Source organism: Artemia franciscana, chromosome 10, assembly GCF_032884065.1.
Source record: "Artemia franciscana chromosome 10, ASM3288406v1, whole genome shotgun sequence".
NCBI classification, from domain to species: domain Eukaryota; kingdom Metazoa; phylum Arthropoda; class Branchiopoda; order Anostraca; family Artemiidae; genus Artemia; species Artemia franciscana.
The window spans coordinates 11,192,590-11,215,449 of NC_088872.1; the positions used below are offsets into that span (position 1 = coordinate 11,192,590).

Below are 22,860 nucleotides of genomic sequence, written 5' to 3' on the forward strand. Positions count from 1 at the left end.
AAGAGATCGTATGGTATGAGCTCTAACAAAATTCTATGAATCAGTAGATTGATTTAAAAAGGAAAATAAGAGACTTAATGCCGGTCAGGATTTAAAATAAGAGCTCTGAGTCACGATGTCCTTCTAAATATCAAAATTCATTAAGATCTGATCACCCACTCCTAAGTTATAAATACCTAATTTTTTCTAATTTTTCCTTTCCCTTTAGCCCCCCAGATGGTCGAATCTGGGAAAACGACTATCAATTCAAATTGTGCAGCTCCCTGACACGCCTATCAATTTTCATCGTCCTAGCACGTCCAGAACCACCAAACTCGCCAAATCACTCAACCCCTCCGCCCAACTCCCCCAAAGAGAGCGAATCCAGTACGATTCTGTCAATCACGTATCAAGGACATCTGTTTATTCTATCCACCAAGCTTCATCCCGATTCCTACACTCCAAGTGTTTTTCCAAGATTTCCCCTCCAACTCCCCCCAATGTCAAACGATATGGTCGGGATTTGAAATAAGAGCTCTGAGACATGAATTCTTTCTAAAAATCAAATTCCATTAAGATCCGATCATCTATTCGTATGATAAAAATACCCCAATTTTCACGTTTTCCAAGAATTCCGGTTTCCCCCTCCAACTCCCCCCAACGTCACAGGATCTGGTCGGAATTTAAATAAGAACTTTAAAGCACAAGATCCTTCTAAATATCAATTTTCATTAAGATCTGGTCACCCTTTCGTAAGTTACAAATACCTCAATTTTTAAAATTAACCCCCCTCCAATTCCACCAAAGAGAGCAGATCCGGTCCGGTTATGTCAGTCACGTATCTTAGACAGGTTTTTATTCTTCCCATCCAGTTTCATCCTGATCTCACCGCTTTAAGTATTTTCTAAGATTTCCGCCCCCCCCCCAATTACGCTTGATCCGGTTGAGATTTAAAATAAGAGATCTGAGTTACGAGGTCCTTCTAAATATGAAGTTTCATGAAGATCCGATCACTCCTTCGTAAGTTAAAAATACGTCATTTTTTCTTATTTTTCAGAATTAACCCCCCCCCCCAATAGATCAGATCCGTTCTAATTATATAAATCACGTATGTAAGACTTCTGCTTATTTTTCCCACCAAGTTTCATCCCGATCCCTCCAATCTAAGCGTTTTCTATCATTTTAGGTTTCCCCACCCCAAACTTCCCCCAATGTCACCAGACCCGGTCAGGATTTAAAATAAGAGCTTTGAGACACGATATCCTCCTAAATATCAAATTTCATTGAGATCCGATAACCTGTTCGTAAGTTAAAAATACCTCATTTTTTCTAATTTTCAGAATTAACCCCTCCCCCAACTACTCCAAAGAGAGCGGATCCGTTTCGGTTATGTCAATCATGTATCTAGCACTTGTGTTTATTTTTCCCACCAAGTTTCATCCCGATACCTCCACTCTAAGTGTTTTCCAAGTTTTAGGTTTCCTCCTCCCAACCCCCCCCTCCCAATGTCACCAGATCCGGTCGGGATTTAAAATAAGAGCTCTAAGACACGATATCCTTGTAAACATCAAATTTCACTGAGATCCGATCACCCGTTCGTAAGTTAAAAATACCTCATTTTTTCTAATTTTTCAGAATTACCCCCCCCCCCCAACTACCCCAAAGAGAGTGGATCCTTTCCGATTATGTCAATCATGTATCTGGGACTTGTGCTTGTTTTTCCCATCAAGTTTCATCCCGATCCCTCCACTCCAAGTGTTTTCCAAGATTTTAGGTTTCCCCCCCCCCTCCAACTCCCCCCAATGTCATGAGATCCGGTCGGGATTTAAAATAAAAGCTCTGAGACACAATATCATTCCAAACATCAAATTTCATTAAGATCCCATCACCCATTTATAAGTTAAAAATACTTCCTTTTTTCTATTTTTTCCGAATTAACCGCCCCCCCCCAGATGGTCAAATTGGGAAAACGACTATTTCTAATTTAAGCTGGTCCCGTCCCTGATACGCCTGTCAAATTTCATCGTCCTAGCTTACCTGGAAGTGCCTAAAGTAGCAAAACCGGGAGCGACAGACAGACAGACCGACAGAATTGGCGATTTCTATATGTCACTTGGTTAATACCAAGTGCCATAAAAAAAATTTCTATCCTTATAGTAGGAGAGTTAAAAGAGGAAGCAATTGGCCGAAGAGGATTCTGAAGATTGTGAATTTTAGGAAGCAATAAAAGTGAGGAGCCGTACAGCCCTGTGGATAAAACATTTTATAAAGCTAATATAACATAAAGAAAGAAAAGTATTTTTACGTATTTTTAAAGAAACCGTATTTTTGTTCGCCTTATAAACCCCCCTTTTCACTTTTTTTTTCTCTTTTGTTTTTTTGATGGTAGACCAATATTGTTTACGAAATTAGAACTACCTTTTTTTGGAATATCTGAGAAGTATATAACAGCCTTTACAGAATTACATATTGTGCATTAATAGGAAAAAAATACTACCACAAATAGCGAAGAAAATGACCAGGGAATAAAGGGGAAAGAAAAAAAAGTCGGGGAGCCCATTAGATACAGAAAAAGTAAGGTAAATGTGAGTCATGGTAGGGGTTCACTCACTCAGTAGTGATAACAGGAGAATGAAATGCTCATCTAAGAGCAATCTAAGAGAAAAGAGATAAAGATAAGAGAAAAAGAGAATACTTCATGGGTGAGAAGAAGTTATTTTTGGCGAAAAGTAGACTCTGTCTTTTTTAATTAGACAGAAAACGATTAGGCGTGTCGCAAGGTGCACCGTAATGCGTTGTTGTCGTTGAAACCTACTACCAGTGCCACTAAAAGCATCAGACCTACCGTTAATTTAATCCCGTTTTTGTTTTTCAGACGATTTTTAACGTTTTGATGACGCTCTTGTGAATGAATTTTGCCTCCTTGTTTATGCGTGATTAAGGCAGGTGAGATCTGATCGCCAGCCTTAGTTTATCAGCTCTAACACATTAATACGTTCTATTTCAAATAGATTATTTTGTTGAACTTGCACAATTGTTCATTGTAGTCGAAATTACATGTTTAACAATTTTTATGCTTTCTGTGCCTAGCCGCCCCACGTCCAGGTGATCCACCAGTGAAGTAACTGAGGATTAGTAGGCTGAAGGAAATTTTTTCAGTAACTTTTGGTGTAGGCTGATCAAAAATATTCTAAGTCTGGTAACTCTATAAAAATGGGGTGAAAGACACCCTATAATGGGATGCGAAGAGGCCATATTAAGAGATCCCAAACAAGTGGCAACTTCATATGAGGAAGTAAAAATTATGGCAGGAGAGGGTATGTGCTGATACCCTTCACGCAGCTTGTTGCTGTAAGATGCTGTTAGCAGTAAGTACCATAGTATAAATTCGACTCTTGCGTCAGACTATAAGTGTTTCTGTCTAAATATTTAGTTCTTGTATTATTTTTATTATATTCTCTGTATCTGAAATTTTGGAATATTTACTTCTACCACTTCCAAACTTTAGTCTTGCCACTAGAAATAGTTGGTATAGTAGTGTCTACGAGAAGTATTGAAGAAAATCGAATTAGAAAAAAAAAAATAGAATCAACTGCTAGATATTCAGCGAAGTTAATGTTTTAGAACTTCGTGTAATACATTAGTACGTAGATTAAATAAGTCTAAAATTGTAAATCACTTTAATATAAGGGACATCCTTTTAAAAAATCAGGACATTAAGGATGCTATGAAGAAAAACTCAACCCTTATTTATAATAAGAATGAGCCTGTGTTTCAGTTTTTTCTGGTTTCCTAATGGCTAGTTGTGTTTTTTTTTTTCTTTTTTTTTGGAATTTATGCTCCCATCACTCTTTTTTCAACACAGATTTCACGGCTCCATCACAATTGATGACATGTCACTAGTCCTGGTAATTACTTCATTTTTTATGGCACTTGGTATTTACCAAGTGACATATAGCGATCGCAAATTCTGTCTGTCTATCTGTCTGTCTTGCTAGTTTAGGCACTTCCAGATAAGCTAGGACGATGAAATTTGGCAGGCTTATAAGGGAACAGACTAGATCAAATTAGAAATAGTCTTTTCCCCGATTCGATCATCTGGGGGGTGGGGGAGTGGGGGGACGGTTAACTAGGTAAAATTAGAAAAAGGGAGGTATTTTGAACTTACGAACGGGTGATCGGATCTTAATGAAATTTGACATTTAGAAGGATTCGTGTCTCAGAGCTCTTACTTTAAATCCCGACCCGATCCGGTGACATTGGGGGAGTTGGACGGGGACACCTAAAATCTTTGAAAACGCTTAGAGTGCAGGGATCGGGCTGAAAGCTGGTGGGAAAAATAAGCACAAATCCAAGATATGTGATTGACATAACCGGAACGGATCCACTCTCTTTGGTGTAGCTGGGGGGGAGGAGGTTTAATTCTGAAAAATTAGAAAAAATGAGGTATTTTTAACTTACGAGCGGGTGATTGGGTCTTAATGAATTTTGATATTTAGAAGGATCTGGTGTCTTAGAGCTCTTATTTTAAATCCCAACAGGCATTAAGCCTCTGATTTTCCTTTTAAATCAATCCATTGATTCTTAGAATTTGAAAGAACTCATACCATATGAGCTCTTGGCTCTTCAGACATCGTCACAAGTGCCATATGAACTCTTAGCTCTTGTTATATTCGAGTTTTTTTACCTTTTCTTGAACAACTTAAGAGATGGATTTCTTCAAATATTCCTGGCGGTTCTACCATGCAAAAGGTTTTCTTGTCGATCTGTACTTTGACGAGTTGATCCTCAGATTGACGAGGTGATCAGTACCTCCTCAGATGGAGGGCAGTTCATGTATTTGTATAGCACTGCCATTGAAACCGTGTCAAAACGACCCTGGGTCGACTGCAGTGGTTTGTTATCAGAGTTGCTAGAAATTGCTGCACAAACTAATTGGTTTTGGACATGTTGAAGAAAAGGGACGTGGTTAATTGGGGCACCAGCGCCCCAATTAAAAAGAGGACATGTATATTCCATAACTGGTCTGATACATGACGTGAATAGCGTCAAAATGGATTCGTCAGGAAGGATGCTTTTGGATCTTAGGATGACTCCTAGCTTCCTGTAGCAGGAGGATCTCACTTTGCTGATCATTTTTTTTTCTGCTCTTTTTTATTAGTTTTCACTGTATTTTATGCCTCTTCTGGATTGTAACTGAGTGAATGCATGCTTAAAAGTAATTCTTGGCCAGTATTTCTCGATTTTTCCATAGGGGGAGGGAGTTGACTCTCTGTATGCATTTACGTTTTACAATTATTAGATGATCTGTGCACATTCAATACTTGGAAGATTGTTTGCATGTGATTTACTGTGAAATGTTTTCTCATTATCATTAATCTTTACAGGGTGAAAGGAAGAAGAGAATTTTTGAAAGTATCCAAACTTGCCGTTCCTGTTCAGCAGGTTGTAAAAGAAGCTGAAATTTTAGGACAAATGGATTTTGACTACTTCGCTCTTTTGGTCTGTGCAATCATTATTGCAGCCACCGGACTTGTCGAGGATAACCTTGTGGTTCTAGTAGCAAGCATCCTGGTTTCACCTATCATGGTAATCCTTAGTTCAAATTCATATAAGTAAGATTTTGTTTCATGTTAGGCTTTTCAAAGAACAACACTAAGACTTCCCAGATTTTACATTGTAATTCGGCTGTTGACTGGATGGTAGTGTCTAGGATAAAACTCAAGTTTTCAAGGATTTTGACGGTTAAGTCAGTTTATTTTCATTTGTGACGAACCAACTCTGCACTATTTAACACACACACAAAAAAAAAAATAAGGTAATCTTTTGCAAAGATTAAATCTTTAAATTATCAGCAATAATATCAATTTTTTTTACTTCAGTCTTATCAGAGAAACTTTATATAATTGATTCTTATAGTCCTTTTTCAGTTTAGTTACGCACAACTTCTTTTCTAATGCATGTGTTATGGCTTAGAATATATTCAAAATTTGCTTCTTTTTTTCAAATCGTCATTATTCGTTAGAAATAAGTACTAGAAAGAGCACAAACCATCGGTTGTCTTCTGCATAAAGCCTCAGGCTATATCCAGGTATTGGAGAGAGGAGGGGGGGGGGCAATTAAAATGAACGTTACTATGAAAGTCAATTAAATAGAGTATGTCTTATGAGAATAAAGTAAGAATCTGTTGTTATTGTCGCTAGGTTAGACTGGGAACGACGATTACCAGCTCTTCAAAACACCCTCAAGCTCTGGTTATAGTCCTAGGCTAACATACCACGCAATCCAAATACAAAAAAAAAACTTTAATTTGGACTGCAGATCCTTTCTTGAAAGTTTTATTTTCCTATTTAAACCATAGAAACTAATAAGTTGTAAAAATTTCACTAATCTCTAATTTGATAATTGTAACTAATCTGTAATTTTATATTCAAGAAATTTTACTCATTAAACTTTTAGAGATATTTCCAGTCTATTCGAATATCAGCCCAAAAGCCCTGGAAGTAGCCCTACGCTAAAAACTAAGTTTTTGACGTAAATATGCAAACCGTTACAACTATTGTGTGTAAACTATCACAACTAAGTTGTGTCACAACTATCATAACTAAAAAAGGCAATAGAACACAGATTAGGAAAGTTGGGTACAACTATTGGCATAGAAGAACTTGACGTTGCCTCAGACCTGAAACATTGACACAAATCTAGTTGCTGAGTTTTTGGTGAAGTTATCGGAAGTAGTTTTGAAGCAAGGGACAAACAATATTTTTTAAAGAAAAGAGAGTTTTTTTTGTTTTTTTTTTTTCAGAAACACTATTATATTAAAGATGTTATGCTGGAAGAGGGTAAAAACCGTCTAATACATTCGGTATTTTAAAAAATTCTCTTCTCTCGTCAGTTGCTGTGGAATTTTCAAAGATCTGATCTTTTGTCAAACACCCTCTCGACTAATTTGAAAGAGAAACTTGACAAAATTAGTCTCCAATCTAGGGGTATCTCCAGGTCCTAGGAGAGGAGGGCTAAGATTCAATTAAATAAGATTGTTTTTAACGAACTGAATCCAGAAGTTTGATATTTTTAGTATTTTATTAAGAACTGAACATAAACTGAACTATTACCCTACGATTTTACCCTTAGTTTTATCCTTTTAGTTTTTTCTTTTACCCTCAGTTTTGTAGTGGGTGTGTCAGAAGGACCACTGGTCTCCTTTGCACACAGATCAAAATTCATTGTGTTATTTCAGGTCAAACATATTGTAATATGTATAGCCTACCGGTACAGGTTTCAAGGTGGGAGGTGGTGTCAGAGTGACCCCGAAACTGCTCCAGATACACTCCTTTTGTCCTCCAGATACACATATAAGATATTCTCGTATGATTCCAGCTCAAACAGGGTGCAACATACCAATGTTTTGCTTGATCATTGGCATTGAGATAGAGGTTTGGAGGTGCCTAGCAGCCTACTTTGGTTTCCCAATCGTAGAGATTTAAAATCCTATGTGATTCCATTTCAAGGAACGCGAAACATGCCCTGCTTCCTGATACAGAGCCAGTCTATTGCTTTGACTTAGCTCGTATTTACACTGAATTAGGATTTCAATCAATTTCATACCGCGTCACCGAAATTTCCCATCTTGGACTTTTATCACTTGGAAGCCAAGAATGGGTCGGAAGCATTAGGTAGTATTGCTCCAAAAATGTTAGAAGTATCATTTTTTTTACCACTATGAATCAATAAATAAAAATGAGAATCAAAGTTAAGAGTACCACAAAGCTAAGGGTAAAATTCTAGATTAAGGGGAAAAGTTAACTCAAAGGCCTATAAAAAAAAATTTTAAGTTCGAAGATAGTAAAAGTCGAATAATCCAGTTAAGTATTAGAAAAGCCATGCCTGACTTAGAAATAAGCTGAATCGAATATGTCATGAGGGTGGATAGAAGGGCTTTCAATAAACAAATAAAAAAACACGCTAATTTTTATATAAATATGTGGTTGTACGAAATGTGGGTTTCTGAGTGCATGAAATTATGTGTTTTTTTGTGTAATCGCTTGCATGTTTTTTGTTTGATTTTTCATATAATTTACATTTCATTACCTTTTTCCAAAGGGTCCAATAACCGCTGCAACTATTGGGTTTTCCATTGGAAACAAGCATCTTTATAGGATGGCTGTTTTAAATGAAGTTTTAAGTTTGGCGCTATGCTTGGCTGTCAGTTTCATCTTTGGAATCATTTATTTCAGCATTGAAGGGTGGAATAACGGTATATTTTATTTTTATTTTCTCAACTCCAGTTTGTTGGAAAACTAGCGTTAAAAAACTCTAAACTATTGTGCAATTCAAATTATTCTTAGAATGGTTTTACTGAAGACTGACAAGAAATGTAAATAGAAAGATGAAAAAGGATTTTTCTATTTAACTAACGTAGCATAAAGACCATTCAAAATGAGACCTAGTTGACGCCAAGATTAGCTACCATCAGACCCATTCAGAATAAAGTTTGTCTGGTTGGTTGCTTCTGACTAATTCAGACGGAAAATTGTCACATATAACAGATTTCAAAAATACGTATCAGACATGACAAAGCAAAGTGTTCATAGAAAGATTAGCACCCATTAGTCATTTCAGTCCAGTCGACGTTTTCTGTGCTTCATAGGGGGATCAGAAATTGGAACAGTTTTGGTCAAAGTATAAAAAGATTCGTGATATTTCTTTGTTCAAGGGTGGTAATAAAGTAATATAATAATAATAACAATTTATTTATGACCCACTGTAGAATATAAATAAATAGTGGAGTAACACGATAAAAAGGACTCAGGAAATTAATAAAATTTTAGATGAAGTCGGATATTCATATTTTTGGAATTTAGGTAGTAGCAGTAGTAGTAGTAGTATTGAATTCGGATATAGTGGTTGATAAGGTAAAAGAAAGGTTATACGAGCAAGGAATACAGCAGTGGCGGGCTCGGAAGGTGGCCTCGGGATCTCTGAGTATGTATAGTATGGTGAAAGACATGTGGGGGGGGGGAAGAAGTTTATTTTAAGTTAGATTGAAAGGGGAAGAAATAAAATGGATTGTTAATATAAGGGGAGGGTCGATTGATATTGGGAAAAGACAGAGGAAATTTAGGGGGTCATAGTGTTAACCCAGTCCCTTATACGATACGTGGGGAAGATGAAGAGGATGTTTTTCACAGTTTTGGGGGAATTGTAAGGAATTGGCGGATCTGAGAAATTTGTTGTTTTTTTTCGTTATTGTTGATAGATAGAAGGTAGATGGAAGGGATTGTAGAATCACGAGTTAAAATGACATTAAGGAATCTGGCTAAGTATGTTGAAGAAGGGCTGATACATCGTGAAAGATGTATCTCTTTATAAATAATTTCATGAAAATTCATATATAAGTTCGTTTTTCTTTTCGATTTATTTCTATTATTTGTTAGTTTTGTTATGTTTATGTCTTGTTTATTGCCCGACGACTCTTTTTGGAAATACATACATACATACATATACATGTATAAGTTCATACAGGAATATATTAACACACCCACATACAAAGAAGTTTTCCTTAAACAAGTCAAAACAACTGCACAAGAGGATGAAAAGGACATAACCGCTATTTAACTTGCAATCCAATTGATCAAACGGCCTCAGTATACCATTTGCACTAAACATCCGAATAATCCTACGATTCCTAGGAATATGTAAAAGTATTTACATAACAGAAACACAGCACTCTAATGCCCTGCATATCACAAGTATTAAAGAATAGGTCTTGACAGAATAAGTATGGAATGGTCACTAAAATGTGTTTGGTTTGTATAATTTTTAGTTACCTTGTACCTTAGCTTCTCTTCTACCAGCACTAGACAATGGTGTGTCTATGAAGAACCTCTGATTATCTCTTATATGAACAATAGTGTATGTATCTTCCCAGTTAGGGATTACGCTTGTGTGGATCGCAGGCCTTTCTTACCCTTATGTGCTTCGAAACATATTTTTCGGCATTTCCCGTCGTCTTGAGCCCTCTGGTTGCCATTGTAGAAGCATGCTAGGAAATCTGGATGTTGGCATACGAATTGCATGTCCAAAATGCTGCCAATTTGTTGTCCGATCAAATCAAATACTCATCTGATTGTTTTTTGGTGATTTACAATGTCTATTAGTCTATCCGTCGAATTGATGTCTAGCATCCTTTGCAGGCAGTTGTTTCAATTCCCAGCAAGGTGTATCTCTTGCTGAGCTGAAAGTTTTAAGCACTCAGCTGTATGCAGCAGGACTGACAGAACCTTGTTATGGAATCAACGTAGTTTCATCTGGAGAGAGTATTTGGTTGAGGTTCATACTAGATTGATTTGTTGGAACGTTGAATTTCTCAAGGCTATGCAGTTCTCAGCTAATTTTTGAAATCGAAAGAGCTGAGACCTGCTCTCCAAAGGTGACTGTGCTCCAAATTTACCTGAAACTGGTAACTTTTTCTATTGGTTTCATCCTGAGTTGGATACTTGGAGGTAAGGTGATAGTAGACATTACTTTCGTTTTAAGGGCGTTTATATGGCGCGACCGTTCAGCCATATCTGCTAGTTTGTTCAAAAAATCTTGTATCTAATAGACCAACATCATCTGGGAAGTTTTAATCTTGCACTCGTCTGCCCATGAGCTTGATCCCATTTTTATTTAATTGTCCAAATATATTGTCGACTATGATAATTAACAGGAATGAACGCATCCTTGTTTTGTGACTTTGTGACTTTGAAATTTGTGACTTCTTTTGTGACTTTGAAATATCTCGTGTTGTTTTCGATTCTAACGCAGCATTCCATCTTTTCGTATATTGTAGTTATAAGGTGGGGCAGCTTCTAAGAAATACCATAAAGAAGGTAGATCTACCACAAAGTTGCCGGTCTATGGAGTCGAATGTATATATAAAGTTGACAAACAGAATATAGAGACATTGTCTCCATTCGTTTGATTCTTTAAGCATTGTACGCAGAGTGAAGATCAAATCAACACAAGATCTGTTTGGTTGGAAGCCATTTTTCTCCTCGAGTAGATGTTTATCTAAGGCAGCTTTTAACCTTGTCAACTTATTATGTAGAATAGTTCTCATGTTGTATAAATAGCCTCTTTCTCGAGCTAAAATAGGCATATTGTACCATACAATTTTACAAAAATTTTCTTATCAAAATACTGTGTCAAACTGCTGCAAAATTATTTGTCACCATCTTTATATTTTAGTCCAAGATTATTTTTTGGTTTTATCAGATGCATACTTTTGAAACCCATTTGTTTGTCCAAATCCTTACAGCTTTTTTCTATGCAGCCAAACGTTTTCCTGGGCCTTTAGTTAAGTTCAAATAAACTGAACTTGTTTTATGGCTCTAGCAAGCTATTAAATTTGGATAAATCATAATTCGAATAGGCATGGTGATAGCTGAAACTCGGCTTGTGCTACAAATACTAGGCATATAATACAGAAGTCAAACGGACCTACCCCGCAATTTTAAAAAAGGTATCAGGATTTGGGCGTGCCCTTAAGCTATTTGTCGTGGTGATTGTGGAAGGTTGAAAGCGACACCTGGGTATTAGTTAATCTCGTTGTGAATGGGGCTCAGGGTGATAGCTCTGATTTAGCCAAATAAATTTGGCTAAATCATAATTCGAATAGATATGGTGATAGCTGAAACTCGGCTTGTGCTACAAATACTAGGCATATAATACAGAAGTCAAACGGACCTACCCCGCAATGTTAAAAAAAAATATCAGGATTTGGGCGTGCCCTTAAGCTATTTGTCGTGGTGATTGTGGAAGGTTGAAAGCGATACCTGGGTATTAGTTAATCTCGTTGTGAATGGGGTTCAATGTGATAGCTCTGATTTAGCCAAATAAATTTGGCTAAATCATAATTCGAATAGATATGGTGATAGCTGAAACTCGGCTTGTGCTACAAATACTAGGCATATAATACAGAAATCAACGGACCTACCCCGCAATGTTAAAAAAAAATATCAGGATTTGGGCGTGCCCTTAAGCTATTTGTCGTGGTGATTGTGGAAGGTTGAAAGCGACACCTGGGTATTAGTTAATCTCGTTGTGAATGGGGCTCAGGGTGATAGCTCTGATTTAGCCAAATAAATTTGGCTAAATCATAATTCCAATAGGTATGGTGATAGCTGAAACTCGGCTTGTGCTACAAATACTAGGCATATAATACAGAAGTCAAACGGACCTACCCCGCAATGTTAAAAAAGGTATCAGGATTTGGGCGTGCCCTTAAGCTATTTGTCGTGGTGATTGTGGGAGGTTGAAAGCGACACCTGGGTATTAGGTAATCTCGTTGTGAATGGGGCTCAGGGTGATAGCTAATAATCAGCTTTAGCTGCAGATACAAAATATGTGTGTCAGGCATTGGGCGTGCCTTGAAGCTATTCGTCATGATGATGATGAATGTTTGAAAGAAGTGTACCCCTCTTTATTGAAGAATCTGTTCTTGTTTATTAAACAGTCTTCGCTAGACGATCTTAGGTTTAAAACTGATAAGTAGCTGAAGTAGATCTATGATTATTTCGTGTGCTGTATTTCATTCTCGCATATTTCTTTTTTAAAGATCAAACGTTCTGAATACGCTTGCTTCTAACAGGCAACATTCACGAAAATATTTATGGAAGAAACTGAAGAAAATCGTGCTCAAGAATATATTTTTCAAATATATTTTTGTATTTTATATAAGAATATATTTTTAAATATATTTTTCGATAGCGGCTATAGATAAATGTAATTGTGAGTAGGCCCTTGCATATATTCGTGCAACGAGCCAAATTAAAATTTATAAAGATCGCCACACACATTTCTAGAAGAACCACATTTTTACTTTAGCGCGCGAATTAAATTTCATCTTCTTCATCTGGAATTTTTGGATAATGTAGTCGTAATTGGAATTTGACTCATTTTACTGCTGAGATGCAAATTAATTAAAGAAGTTAAACAAAAGGTGATGATAGGTGATAGATATTTCTAGGGCTGTCTCAACTGTTTTATTTTATTCACTTAAAGCTGCAAAAAGTATTAACCCCCTACGGAGAGCTGGGCTCGTAAAGTTGGGTATATAAAAAACAGAACATATACCAATGCATCTTCGCCTACTCATAATAATGAAGAACAATAACTTGGTTAAACAAAAAAAAACATAACAAACAAAAAAATGCTGGACAAGTGATGTGCGGGAGGCTACCCCGTTATGGGTAAACTAAAATAAACACAACCAAAAGCTTTGGTATATTTTAATAATATACTTTAGTATTCCATATATAATATATATTATGATATATATATATAATATATATATATAAGAATATATATTTAGTATTCCATCTTAATATTCCATTAAATTGGCTCAGTGTTTGTATTTTTTTTTCTGTGAAGAAATTTGTATCATTTAGAGTTGATAAGTTTATAAAATAGACGGTGCTAGTTCTCTTAATCTAGTATTATGGCCTTTGCTTTGAGACACTTTTATTCTGACGGATAAGGAAGATTCACGCTTGTCCGGTGGTTTGGAATTATAATGTTTTTTTTTTAACACGAAGCTATAAGTATCCTCCATGTATACATTACAAAACGTAGACCATTATATAAGTAATTGAAGTTACTATACACTAAATAATAAAAAAAAAAAATCCCTAAAATATGAAAATAGTGACCTAGAAATGTATTTTGTTGGATACATCCATCGTTTTTCCTATTTTCAGACTTTTGTTTCTTGGAACTCTAATCATGGTTGCTGCCATAGCTGTAACATAGTGACAAGGGAATCAAAGACTTAGAAGAGGGGGGGGGGTGTCAGAAGAAAAGATTTAAAGGAAATTGAAATTTCTTGGGAGGCTTTGAATAGATTGGGAGGGAGAAGGACCGTGCGTAGCTGTGTTGGCCTTAGGGGGCTAGGTGCTGCTGTGAATTGTTAGAAATAGTAGTAGTAAAGAGTGAAAAACGGCCCATAGTAACTAAAAGTTTAAACATGGGTTTTGAAAGAAAACTGTAAAGTGAGGAATTTTTTCATTTCAACCTGGTTCAGGAATTTAACTGTTATTTCGTTTCATCTTACTGGTAAATTTTTTTGCGGAAACAGATCATCTAATGTTCGAAAAATAGCTCAAAACCTCTTGAAAAAGGTGACACATCGAAATGAAAAGTGTACAATCGGAATTGCCATAGTTGAAAACCCGTGGCTGAATTTTTTCATCCCCCCCCCCCCATTTTAAAATCCAAGAAAGTCATATTTCAGCCTGTACTAAAACATCATGTAAGTCTCTTCAGGGCCTAATTTGAAAACTAGTACCTATGTCTACGTGCTTTTTATAAGTATGTATCATCATCTGTTTATAAATACGTGCTTTACGACAGTGTCTTGATAACACCATCATAGAATACCATGTGACACCAAAAATGGCTCTTTAGGGCCATTTCTAGAGTGGAAAGCCTGGGAATCATAAAAAAGGTATCATTCAAATCTCTATGGATGAAAAGCATATAAACAGGTAAAACAATAGGAAATTTCCAAGACAGTGAAATTTGCTAAAACCTACAATAGATATTTCGCTCTATATCCAAGAACCATCTTCTAGCAAACTTTTTTATAAATAAAATGAAATTTACAATAAAGTTCGATCTTTAAAATCAGAAATTAAAACAGTCCCAAAATCATTACTTCAAGGAAGTTCAACCAGAAAAGTGTGGTCCTCGGCTTTTTTTATGGTTGCAAACCATTAAACGGAGGTTTACGATCTTTCTTCTTGAATAGTCACCTCCCCCCTCGTTCTAAAAGTGTAAGCTAAAAAATGCATTTTGAAAAAAACTACCTAATGAAAAAGATATATCTGCAATTGGTTCAGGAATAACCACTTATTCATTTATGTTTATTTATGTTTGTGTTTATCTATTTATGTTTTCTATCCATCTATTTGCCTATTTATTGATTTTTTATTATGGTCCAGACTCCCTATTTATTATCTATCTATTAATCTATTTATCTATTATGTTATCTATATATGTTTATCTCAGCAGCAGAAGTTCATTACAAAACAGTTTTTGTGAATAAACAAGCTTGAAGCTTCTAAAAAATGGCGTTGGATCGAAATAAAACTTCTGACCGTCCTCATTTTTAAATTACGGCACCATTGCTCTCGTGACCCTTATTTAAATATGGTATATAAAGATTATACATGTACTCTCCTGGATATGTAATTTAAAGTATCGAATCCCAGCACTCTAATAAGTTTCGGTCTTGGGTAGTACCAAAATTTCTTATTTTCTGTTTAAGGTTTTAAGTCACCCTTTGTTTCCATGGGTGTCCAGGGTTCGAATCCTAGTGTGCCCAATTATTTGTTTTGGGATGGAGGTCAGTGGCGTGACTTTGGAAGCTCAGCCAGAGTCGACCCAGCTCTAAATGGGTACCTGGAGTAATCCGGGGAAAGTAAACAGGAAGGTTGTGCGAAACTCAGGATGGTTGTTCCCCAACCCCCCATTGCACTTCCTGGCTGAAGGGCTAAGAAACGGAGATCAGTACTGCCGGTAGGGACTGTAAAGTCTAATGCCATGTTCTTTACCTTTATTTCAATGAGAATTTTTTTTTTGATTAATCACGAAGAAAAAAACTCAAGTTTATTTCTTTGAAATTTATGAGTGTATTCTTTGAAATTTCGTGTTCTTATTGATATTTATGTGGTGGTCTAAAGTCATGCCTGTACAGAGGGGGAGGTTACCACCCTAAAATTTGAAAAGTTATGGTCTATACTCCCTCCCCCTTTCCTATCTGTATGTTCTATATTTTCTTTCTAGGAATTTTAATTACCAACGAAATGAAGTTGCGAGGAGTAGCTCATTCTTTGGCATTTAGTGTTCTTGTCGGTGTGCCATCTGGTGTTGGTGTGGGTTTATCTGTTCTTGGAAAGCATATTGGACCACTTGTCGGTGTTATCATCTCAGCTTCTTTACTTCCACCTGTTGCAAATGCTGTAAGCTACTCTACGTTCAACTTGGCAATCTTTGACCCCCCCCCCCCGCTACGCGAAATGTTTGTCTGACTCGTAAAAACGTAACAAAAATGCATATAAACAGATTTTAATGCTTTTTTTCGTCTTTAACTTGCCAATTGGAGAGAATTTAACAGAACAAAGACGAAAAACTTATCATTTTGGCAGTAGTCTGACATATTGGAGCTAAAATCGATAATAACCTATTAAACGGCTGGTAGGAATATAAAAAAAAAAATGTTATAATCTATAAGCCTACCGGGTTCATGACACAAAGTTCTAATCTCTCATTTGAATGTCTCTCAAAGTTAAATCTCTCATTGTCAAAAACCTAGACTGAAAAGTTTAAAAAACTCTTTGTACAGCAAGGAACATCACATTTTTACATGGGTAGCACTGATGTGTCTCCTGTTTTTTTTTTTTTCAATAGTAGCCATATCGGATCCGTTGTCACTGAATATAGGAATTAGGCTCACCTGAACGGCAATCGAGAATATATAACATTTTTTTTTAAGTCGTGAAAGAAATCGTGACCCAACAACGTGCTTTTTTGCTACTAAACAACAATTTCAACCAAATACCGCCAAAGTCGCAGTGAGTTTAATTTTGAGATAGCGTATCGATTAAAACTACTTGAAAGCTGGTTATAAATCCGCCTCTTCCCTAAACCCCCCAGTATCTAGCATCAGTTGCGAATTTTCCTTCAATTTATCCTCCTATGCCTGCTCAAAGATTTCTCCCCAATCTGTGCTTCAGCCTTCCCAAGAATCTCTCCCCATCCCATCCCCCTCCAAAGGGATACGGAGAACTTAAAATGAACTACTTGGTTTTAAAAATATTTTCGAGTTTTACAAGCTCCATATAGTTTAGCACTAACGTGTGTCCACAAGGATTCGAGTCTAGGGGGGAGGGGTGGTATTAGAAGGTAAAGGGCCTTAACGAGATAGCTAAGAAGTAAATATTATGATTTAAACGTTTATATTATTTTAGTTTATTGTATTTATTTTATTTTTATTATGCATCAGTATTATATATTTTTCATATATATATATATATATATATATATATATATATATATATATATATATATATATATATATATATCATTATAATATTTAGATATTTTAAACTAAGAAATCATAATTGATATTTGGAAATTGAGCAGAACATTTCCAGAAAGTTCGGTTTCAGAAGTTTTCTCCACAAAAACTGGTTTCCAGAACCAATTCCAGAGACTAGTACTGTAACCATCGGAACATAGTTCACAAATCATCGAATTTTCCAGCTCCAAGTTTTCAAACATACTATAGATAATATTCTCCTCAAGACTTATCAGTGTGACAAACTTGTATGAATTTCTTGAAAAAGATGTAGGAGAGGTAGAAAGTAAAACCTGTGTTGGAATATCCTACTTTAACAAAATCTAGTTCATTTCTTTTTTTTCTTTTTTTTTCGCCATCGTCAGACAAGGATCTTTATGTACGATTTATTGTGTATATTTAAAGAAAGAACAAATTTTTTTTTTTAAACTGTGTTTTTCTGATTGAAGTAAAGCAGGAAGTTTAAAGTTATAAACAACAAAATTATTACTTGGAAGTTTATGCATAATGTATATACAAATCATAACTCAAATAATCTTGTTCTTATATTTCCCTTTACTGGTAGAATTCGGGAAAAAGTTGCGTTTTACTGAAAAATGAATTTACTTATTTTTTTCTTTCGAAAATCTAAGTTGAAGCCAATATCTACATTTGAATTTGGCTGAAGGAACATTATTAGTTGGTCTGGTATTCCACTACATCAGGCAAGAATTTTTGACACTTTCAACATAGTTTTGTCAATATAATATTACATGCCAATTTAACTCAATTTTATCAAGAAAAAGCAAATATGGCTACATTTTAGAGAAGACCAGATGTATCTTAATGCATTGGTGCTGATCCTAACTTTTTTTTTGCCGAAAAATAACCAAGTAATGACAGTGTGAACATTACATAGCTAAAAAATTGTCAGGAGCTCATTTTGTGTTGAAGAAGGAAACTGATTGAATTGAATATTCTTTTCTTATCTGGGTGTATTGGATATAGTGTCCACATTTTACATAGTCAAATATAACAATGGCTTCAAGAGATGGCACTCCCAGTCATGACTAAGCAGAGTTATCCTGTTTTTGAAGAAAATTTTGACGTTGGTTCCAAAATTGCTCTGTTGAAACATTGGTGCCTCTACCCTCATCATGGAATATTATTTGAATGTAAATTAGCAGTTTTAATGACAGTGTGATATAATGACATGACAGTGATGTAATGACAGTGTGAACATTCCATAGCTAAAAAGTTGTCAGGAGCTCATTTTGTGTCAAAAACAGGAAACTGATTGAACTGAATATTCTTTTCTTATCTTTTCTTGTATTTTACCATTTTCGTGACGGAATCTTTCTGTTGTGATAGTTCACTGTTCCAGAATTACTCTAACTGTTCATAAGACCAATCCTATATGTGTCTCTTTACTTATTATAATTAATAATTATTTTTGGTTGAAATATTTATCACAGCTGTTATTCCACAAACAATATGAGTTTGCTTGCAAAGATAAAAAAACTTGTTTTTTAATTTAATTTTCATAGAAAATAGACGGAACTATAAAGGGTAACGGATAAAAGGTAAAGGACTTAAATCCTGTAGTTCAGAAATGCTAACCCTTTACTGGTGGAATTCGGAAAAAAGTTACGTTTTACTGAAAACTGAATTTGCTCAATTCTTTCTTTAGAAAATCTAAGTTATATGTTCTAAGTTACCGTAATAATTGCTGGTGAAAGACTACTAAGAGTAAAAAATTAGTCTTGTTTTCTATAGGCTACTTAAAAGCTTCTCTGTTCTAAGAAAAATACCCATTTTTTGCGCGTTTTTCTTTTTTAAGTAGAGTGCTAATTTCCTAAAATTCCACAAATCTAGGGAAACATGCTGAACCAGTTTACTTGAGTTGGTTTTGTAGGTTGCAGAAACTGCGAAGCAATAATTATGTTCTTCTGAACTTGCAATTATGCTCGTTACTTCCATTTGAAAAGCTTTGTTTTCTTAGCATAATAAGTACGATAAATTGTCCTTCTACAGAAAAATATTTGAATAATAATACCGGAATAATGATAGCAAAACATCTTGTTTTTCTAATAATTCATCAATCTACAAAAAAAAAAAAAAATCTCAAGAATAGTACTAGTTAAGTTTGAGTTTTTCTTTTCTTTTGAGTACAATCAAAGTTTTGTACGAAACAAATTCTCAATAAAAGCATTATAAGATTGGGATTTTTCTAAGCGCAGTAAATAATCCATCTATAAAAATATTTCAATAGTAATATTGATCAGGCATGAAGGTTTTTTTTAGTCGAATAATCAGTGTATCTGCAAAGATTTTGTAATAGTAATACTATTAATAATTTGATAATGATAATATTGATAAATTCTGCTTGTTTCAGTTTCATAAAATCTTGATAACAATACTAATAATATGATAATATCAGAATTTTTTCTATTAATTTCAAAAATAATAATTCGTCCTTGTTCAAAATTTCTCCTAATAATATTACTGGTGCAAATATAAAATTTGTAATATTGATAATGTGAGTCTTTTTCTTAAATCATATTTGTTTAGCTTTCAAAAGTTATGTTACTATTTTGGATTCTTATTAAGTCAATTTCGAAGGGCAGGAGGTTTAAATTGAAAAAGTTGGTTTTTTCTTCAGGGTTTTCTATTAGTATATTTCTGGCAATTTAAATAAAATTGTTTAAATCAGCCAAATTATAACAATCGTCATACACGTTCTTGTAAAATCTGTCTTGTAAATTCTCCCAGAGAAACGCTATTACCTCACAGCTCACAGACCGATATTTCATGTGGCATGGTAAGTAAATGGTAAGCAAATATCGATCAGTGAGCAGTGAAATATCACAGCTTACTGATCGATATTTCATCCTCTTGCTTTTAATCTTTTATTTTGTCATATGAAAGTACTATGTTATTTGGTTCATAATTTCAGGGCATTTTGTTTGCACTTAGCGCAGTAAAATATCTTTCACGAAGTGAAGATCTTCCATTTGGCTACCAGCCAATTTACTATGAATCTATCAGCAAGGAAGCAGCTTGCCTAGGAGCTGTCAGTCTATGTCTATCCTTAATCAGCATCTTGTGTATATTTGCCATGGGGCTGCTAGTACTGAAGGTAAGTTCTCTAGGTGTCAAGCTGGAAGGAATATGATAACCTTTACCATAATCAGGTGAAGGAATATTTGGAAGGAAAATGATAATCTTCACCATAGTTAGGTGAAGGAATGTGATGTAACATTTGCCATAGTTAGGTGAAGGAATATTTGGAAGGAATAAAGGAATATGATAACCTTTTCCATAGCTAGGTAAATGAATAATTGGAAGGAATAAAAGAATATGATAGCCTTTACCATAGTTAGGGAAAAGAATATTTGGCAGGAATACCTTTAACATAGTTAGGTGAAGGAATATTTGGAAGGAATAAATGAATATGATAACCTTTGACATAGTAGATAAAGCAATATTGTAAGAAATATGATGACCTTTACCATAGTTGGGTAAAGGAGTATTTGGAAGGAATAAAGGAATATGATAACCTTTCCCATACCTAGGTAAATGAATAATTGGAAGGAATAAAAGAATATGATAATATTTACCATAGTTAGGTGAAGGAATATTTGGAAGGAATAAATGAATATAATAATCATTGGCATAGTAGGTAAAGATTGTAAGGAATATGATAAGCTTTACCATAAATGGGTAGAGGAGTATTTGGAAGGAATAAAGGAATGTAGTAATTGACCCACTAATATTTTAATAAAGTGGTAAAACAAAAGAAAAAAGAAAATATATACAACCGAGACTTTCCTAAGGAAAATATATCTGATTGGATATGTTGACCTGTCAGTTTCAATTGCTGGATGCTTATGTTTTATCATAAAATCGTTCTATGAATGGATAGTAATATGCCATACTGTAGCCTCCAGGGGTGCCAATTCACTTTTTTTTGGGGTGAAAGGGAAGATATTTCTTCATGTTTTTTTTTCAAGGAAGATAAAACAAAAGTTATTCTTTAATATCTAGGGCAGGAGGGGCCGGTAACTGCATGCAATATTCCAATAATGTTTGCTAATAGCACACCAGGAATGTCACTAATAAATATTAGAAATAACATAGGGCTCGATTAGTCCTTGATTCCTAAAATGTATTCAAGAATGAACACTTTTTGCAGCATTCAGATTGTCCAATTCCAGGGCCTTTCCCATTCCCTGGGCTGATCCCGACTTCGTGCCCTTACATAAAGACCTGACGCATCCAAGTTAATATTTAGACATGAAATATTTTAACCTGCTTCGGTAGTATTAAGCTAAATCCTGTGATGTCACAACGTGGTTGATCTCTGCTTTGTAATACGAGACCCGGAGATCGATCTCAGCTGCAGCAAACCTCCGCAAGACATGGATTTTGATCCCGGTGATGAGATTAGGCGAAAGCATCTCCGTAATAGTCCAAGCAAGAAGAAGAAGCTTTTCTTAATGCTTACGAATAGTCCTTGATGAGTCCTATCTTGGCATAGTGGAATTGATATCTGCTTGGTAATGCGGCCTATAATTTTATTTCGGTGGTGAGATTGTACGAAAGCATCTCTGTAATAATCCAAGCAAGAAGAAGAAGATTTTTGTTAAATCTATCAATAGTGATGAGCCCTCTGGTGGCATAGTGGGGTTGACCTCTGCTTGTTAATATGGGACCCGGAGTTCTATTCCAGCTGCCGTAGGGCCCGCAATAGCACGGAGATTATAAATTGGTGTCTCGAAATAATTAAACAAGGATAAAGAAGAGAATAACTTCGGTAATTTATCTGATGCCAAACCCAGTCGATCTAAGAGCGCACTCTATCTAAGATTGTTTCGACGTGGTAATTGTCGGTCTTGTACAAATGCACACATTTCCTCCATCAGAGGAGTTATCAGAGCTCTCATCTGAAAGAGCAAAGTCTTAAGTGCAATTCATCAAAACAAAGCCCGACAGGACTACCTTGGGCGGGGTGCACCCCGTAAGAAAACCCAAAAATGAGGTTTGCTTGACAATCCGTAATCACCTGGAATAGCCTCTTAGCAGAGATAATCCCTGCAAATCCCTCGCTTGAAACATTCAAGTGAAGGTCAATGCTGAAAATAAAATGAAAGAATTAACAGGACTAGCAACATGTAAAGATCGTTAATGGCTCCGCGAAGATTTCTATTCTAAAAAAAATAAGCTACCATAAGCAATATTAAACATATCAATTACTAAACATGTCAACATTAAAGGTGGGTTAACATGTTGATATAAAAAAAAATGGTAATAATGACAAAGTGGAGTCAGAAAAACTGCAGCAACAATATTTTGCCAGTTGTTCTTTTGAGGGAAAAACAATGATGCAACGAAATTTAGACTGTTGGCATTTCAGTCCAAAATCCACGGTAAATTTACATCGCCTCATTGCCTATTTAGTCAGATGAAGTTGATCTAGGCCCTCCTCATAAGTAGCAAGGGAAGAATAAATTTTAAAGCTCATTTTTGAGTATTCTGAGTTTTGGCTGTCAAATCTTTGGTGGGAGTTAAGTGGCAAATGGGACAAGTGTAATCAAATTAGTTGGGCATAACAAAATCAAATAGTTCTGAAATTAATCTTGAGAATACTAATTCCCTGAGAGAAGAATTTTAGCTTATATTTAACATCTTTTACTGAAGGAAAATTCTTCTTCTACAGTCCTTTGTTCATCTTGAAGTGTTTGCTGTGATTCTTTATATTTTACGTGTAATATGCAAAC

General features: G+C 35.3%; 1 protein-coding gene across 1 annotated transcript in view; it reads left to right on the forward strand.

Moving 5' to 3' along the window:
* Positions 1-22,860, forward strand: part of LOC136031780 (uncharacterized) — a 68,675-nt gene that overhangs the window by 25,479 nt on the left and 20,336 nt on the right. Inside the window, exons 5-8 of the mRNA XM_065711552.1 lie at positions 5,367-5,568; positions 8,083-8,236; positions 15,808-15,983; positions 20,037-20,219. Of these exons, the coding sequence (XP_065567624.1) occupies positions 5,367-5,568; positions 8,083-8,236; positions 15,808-15,983; positions 20,037-20,219 (715 nt within the window). The remainder of the gene's footprint in view (positions 1-5,366; positions 5,569-8,082; positions 8,237-15,807; positions 15,984-20,036; positions 20,220-22,860) is intronic.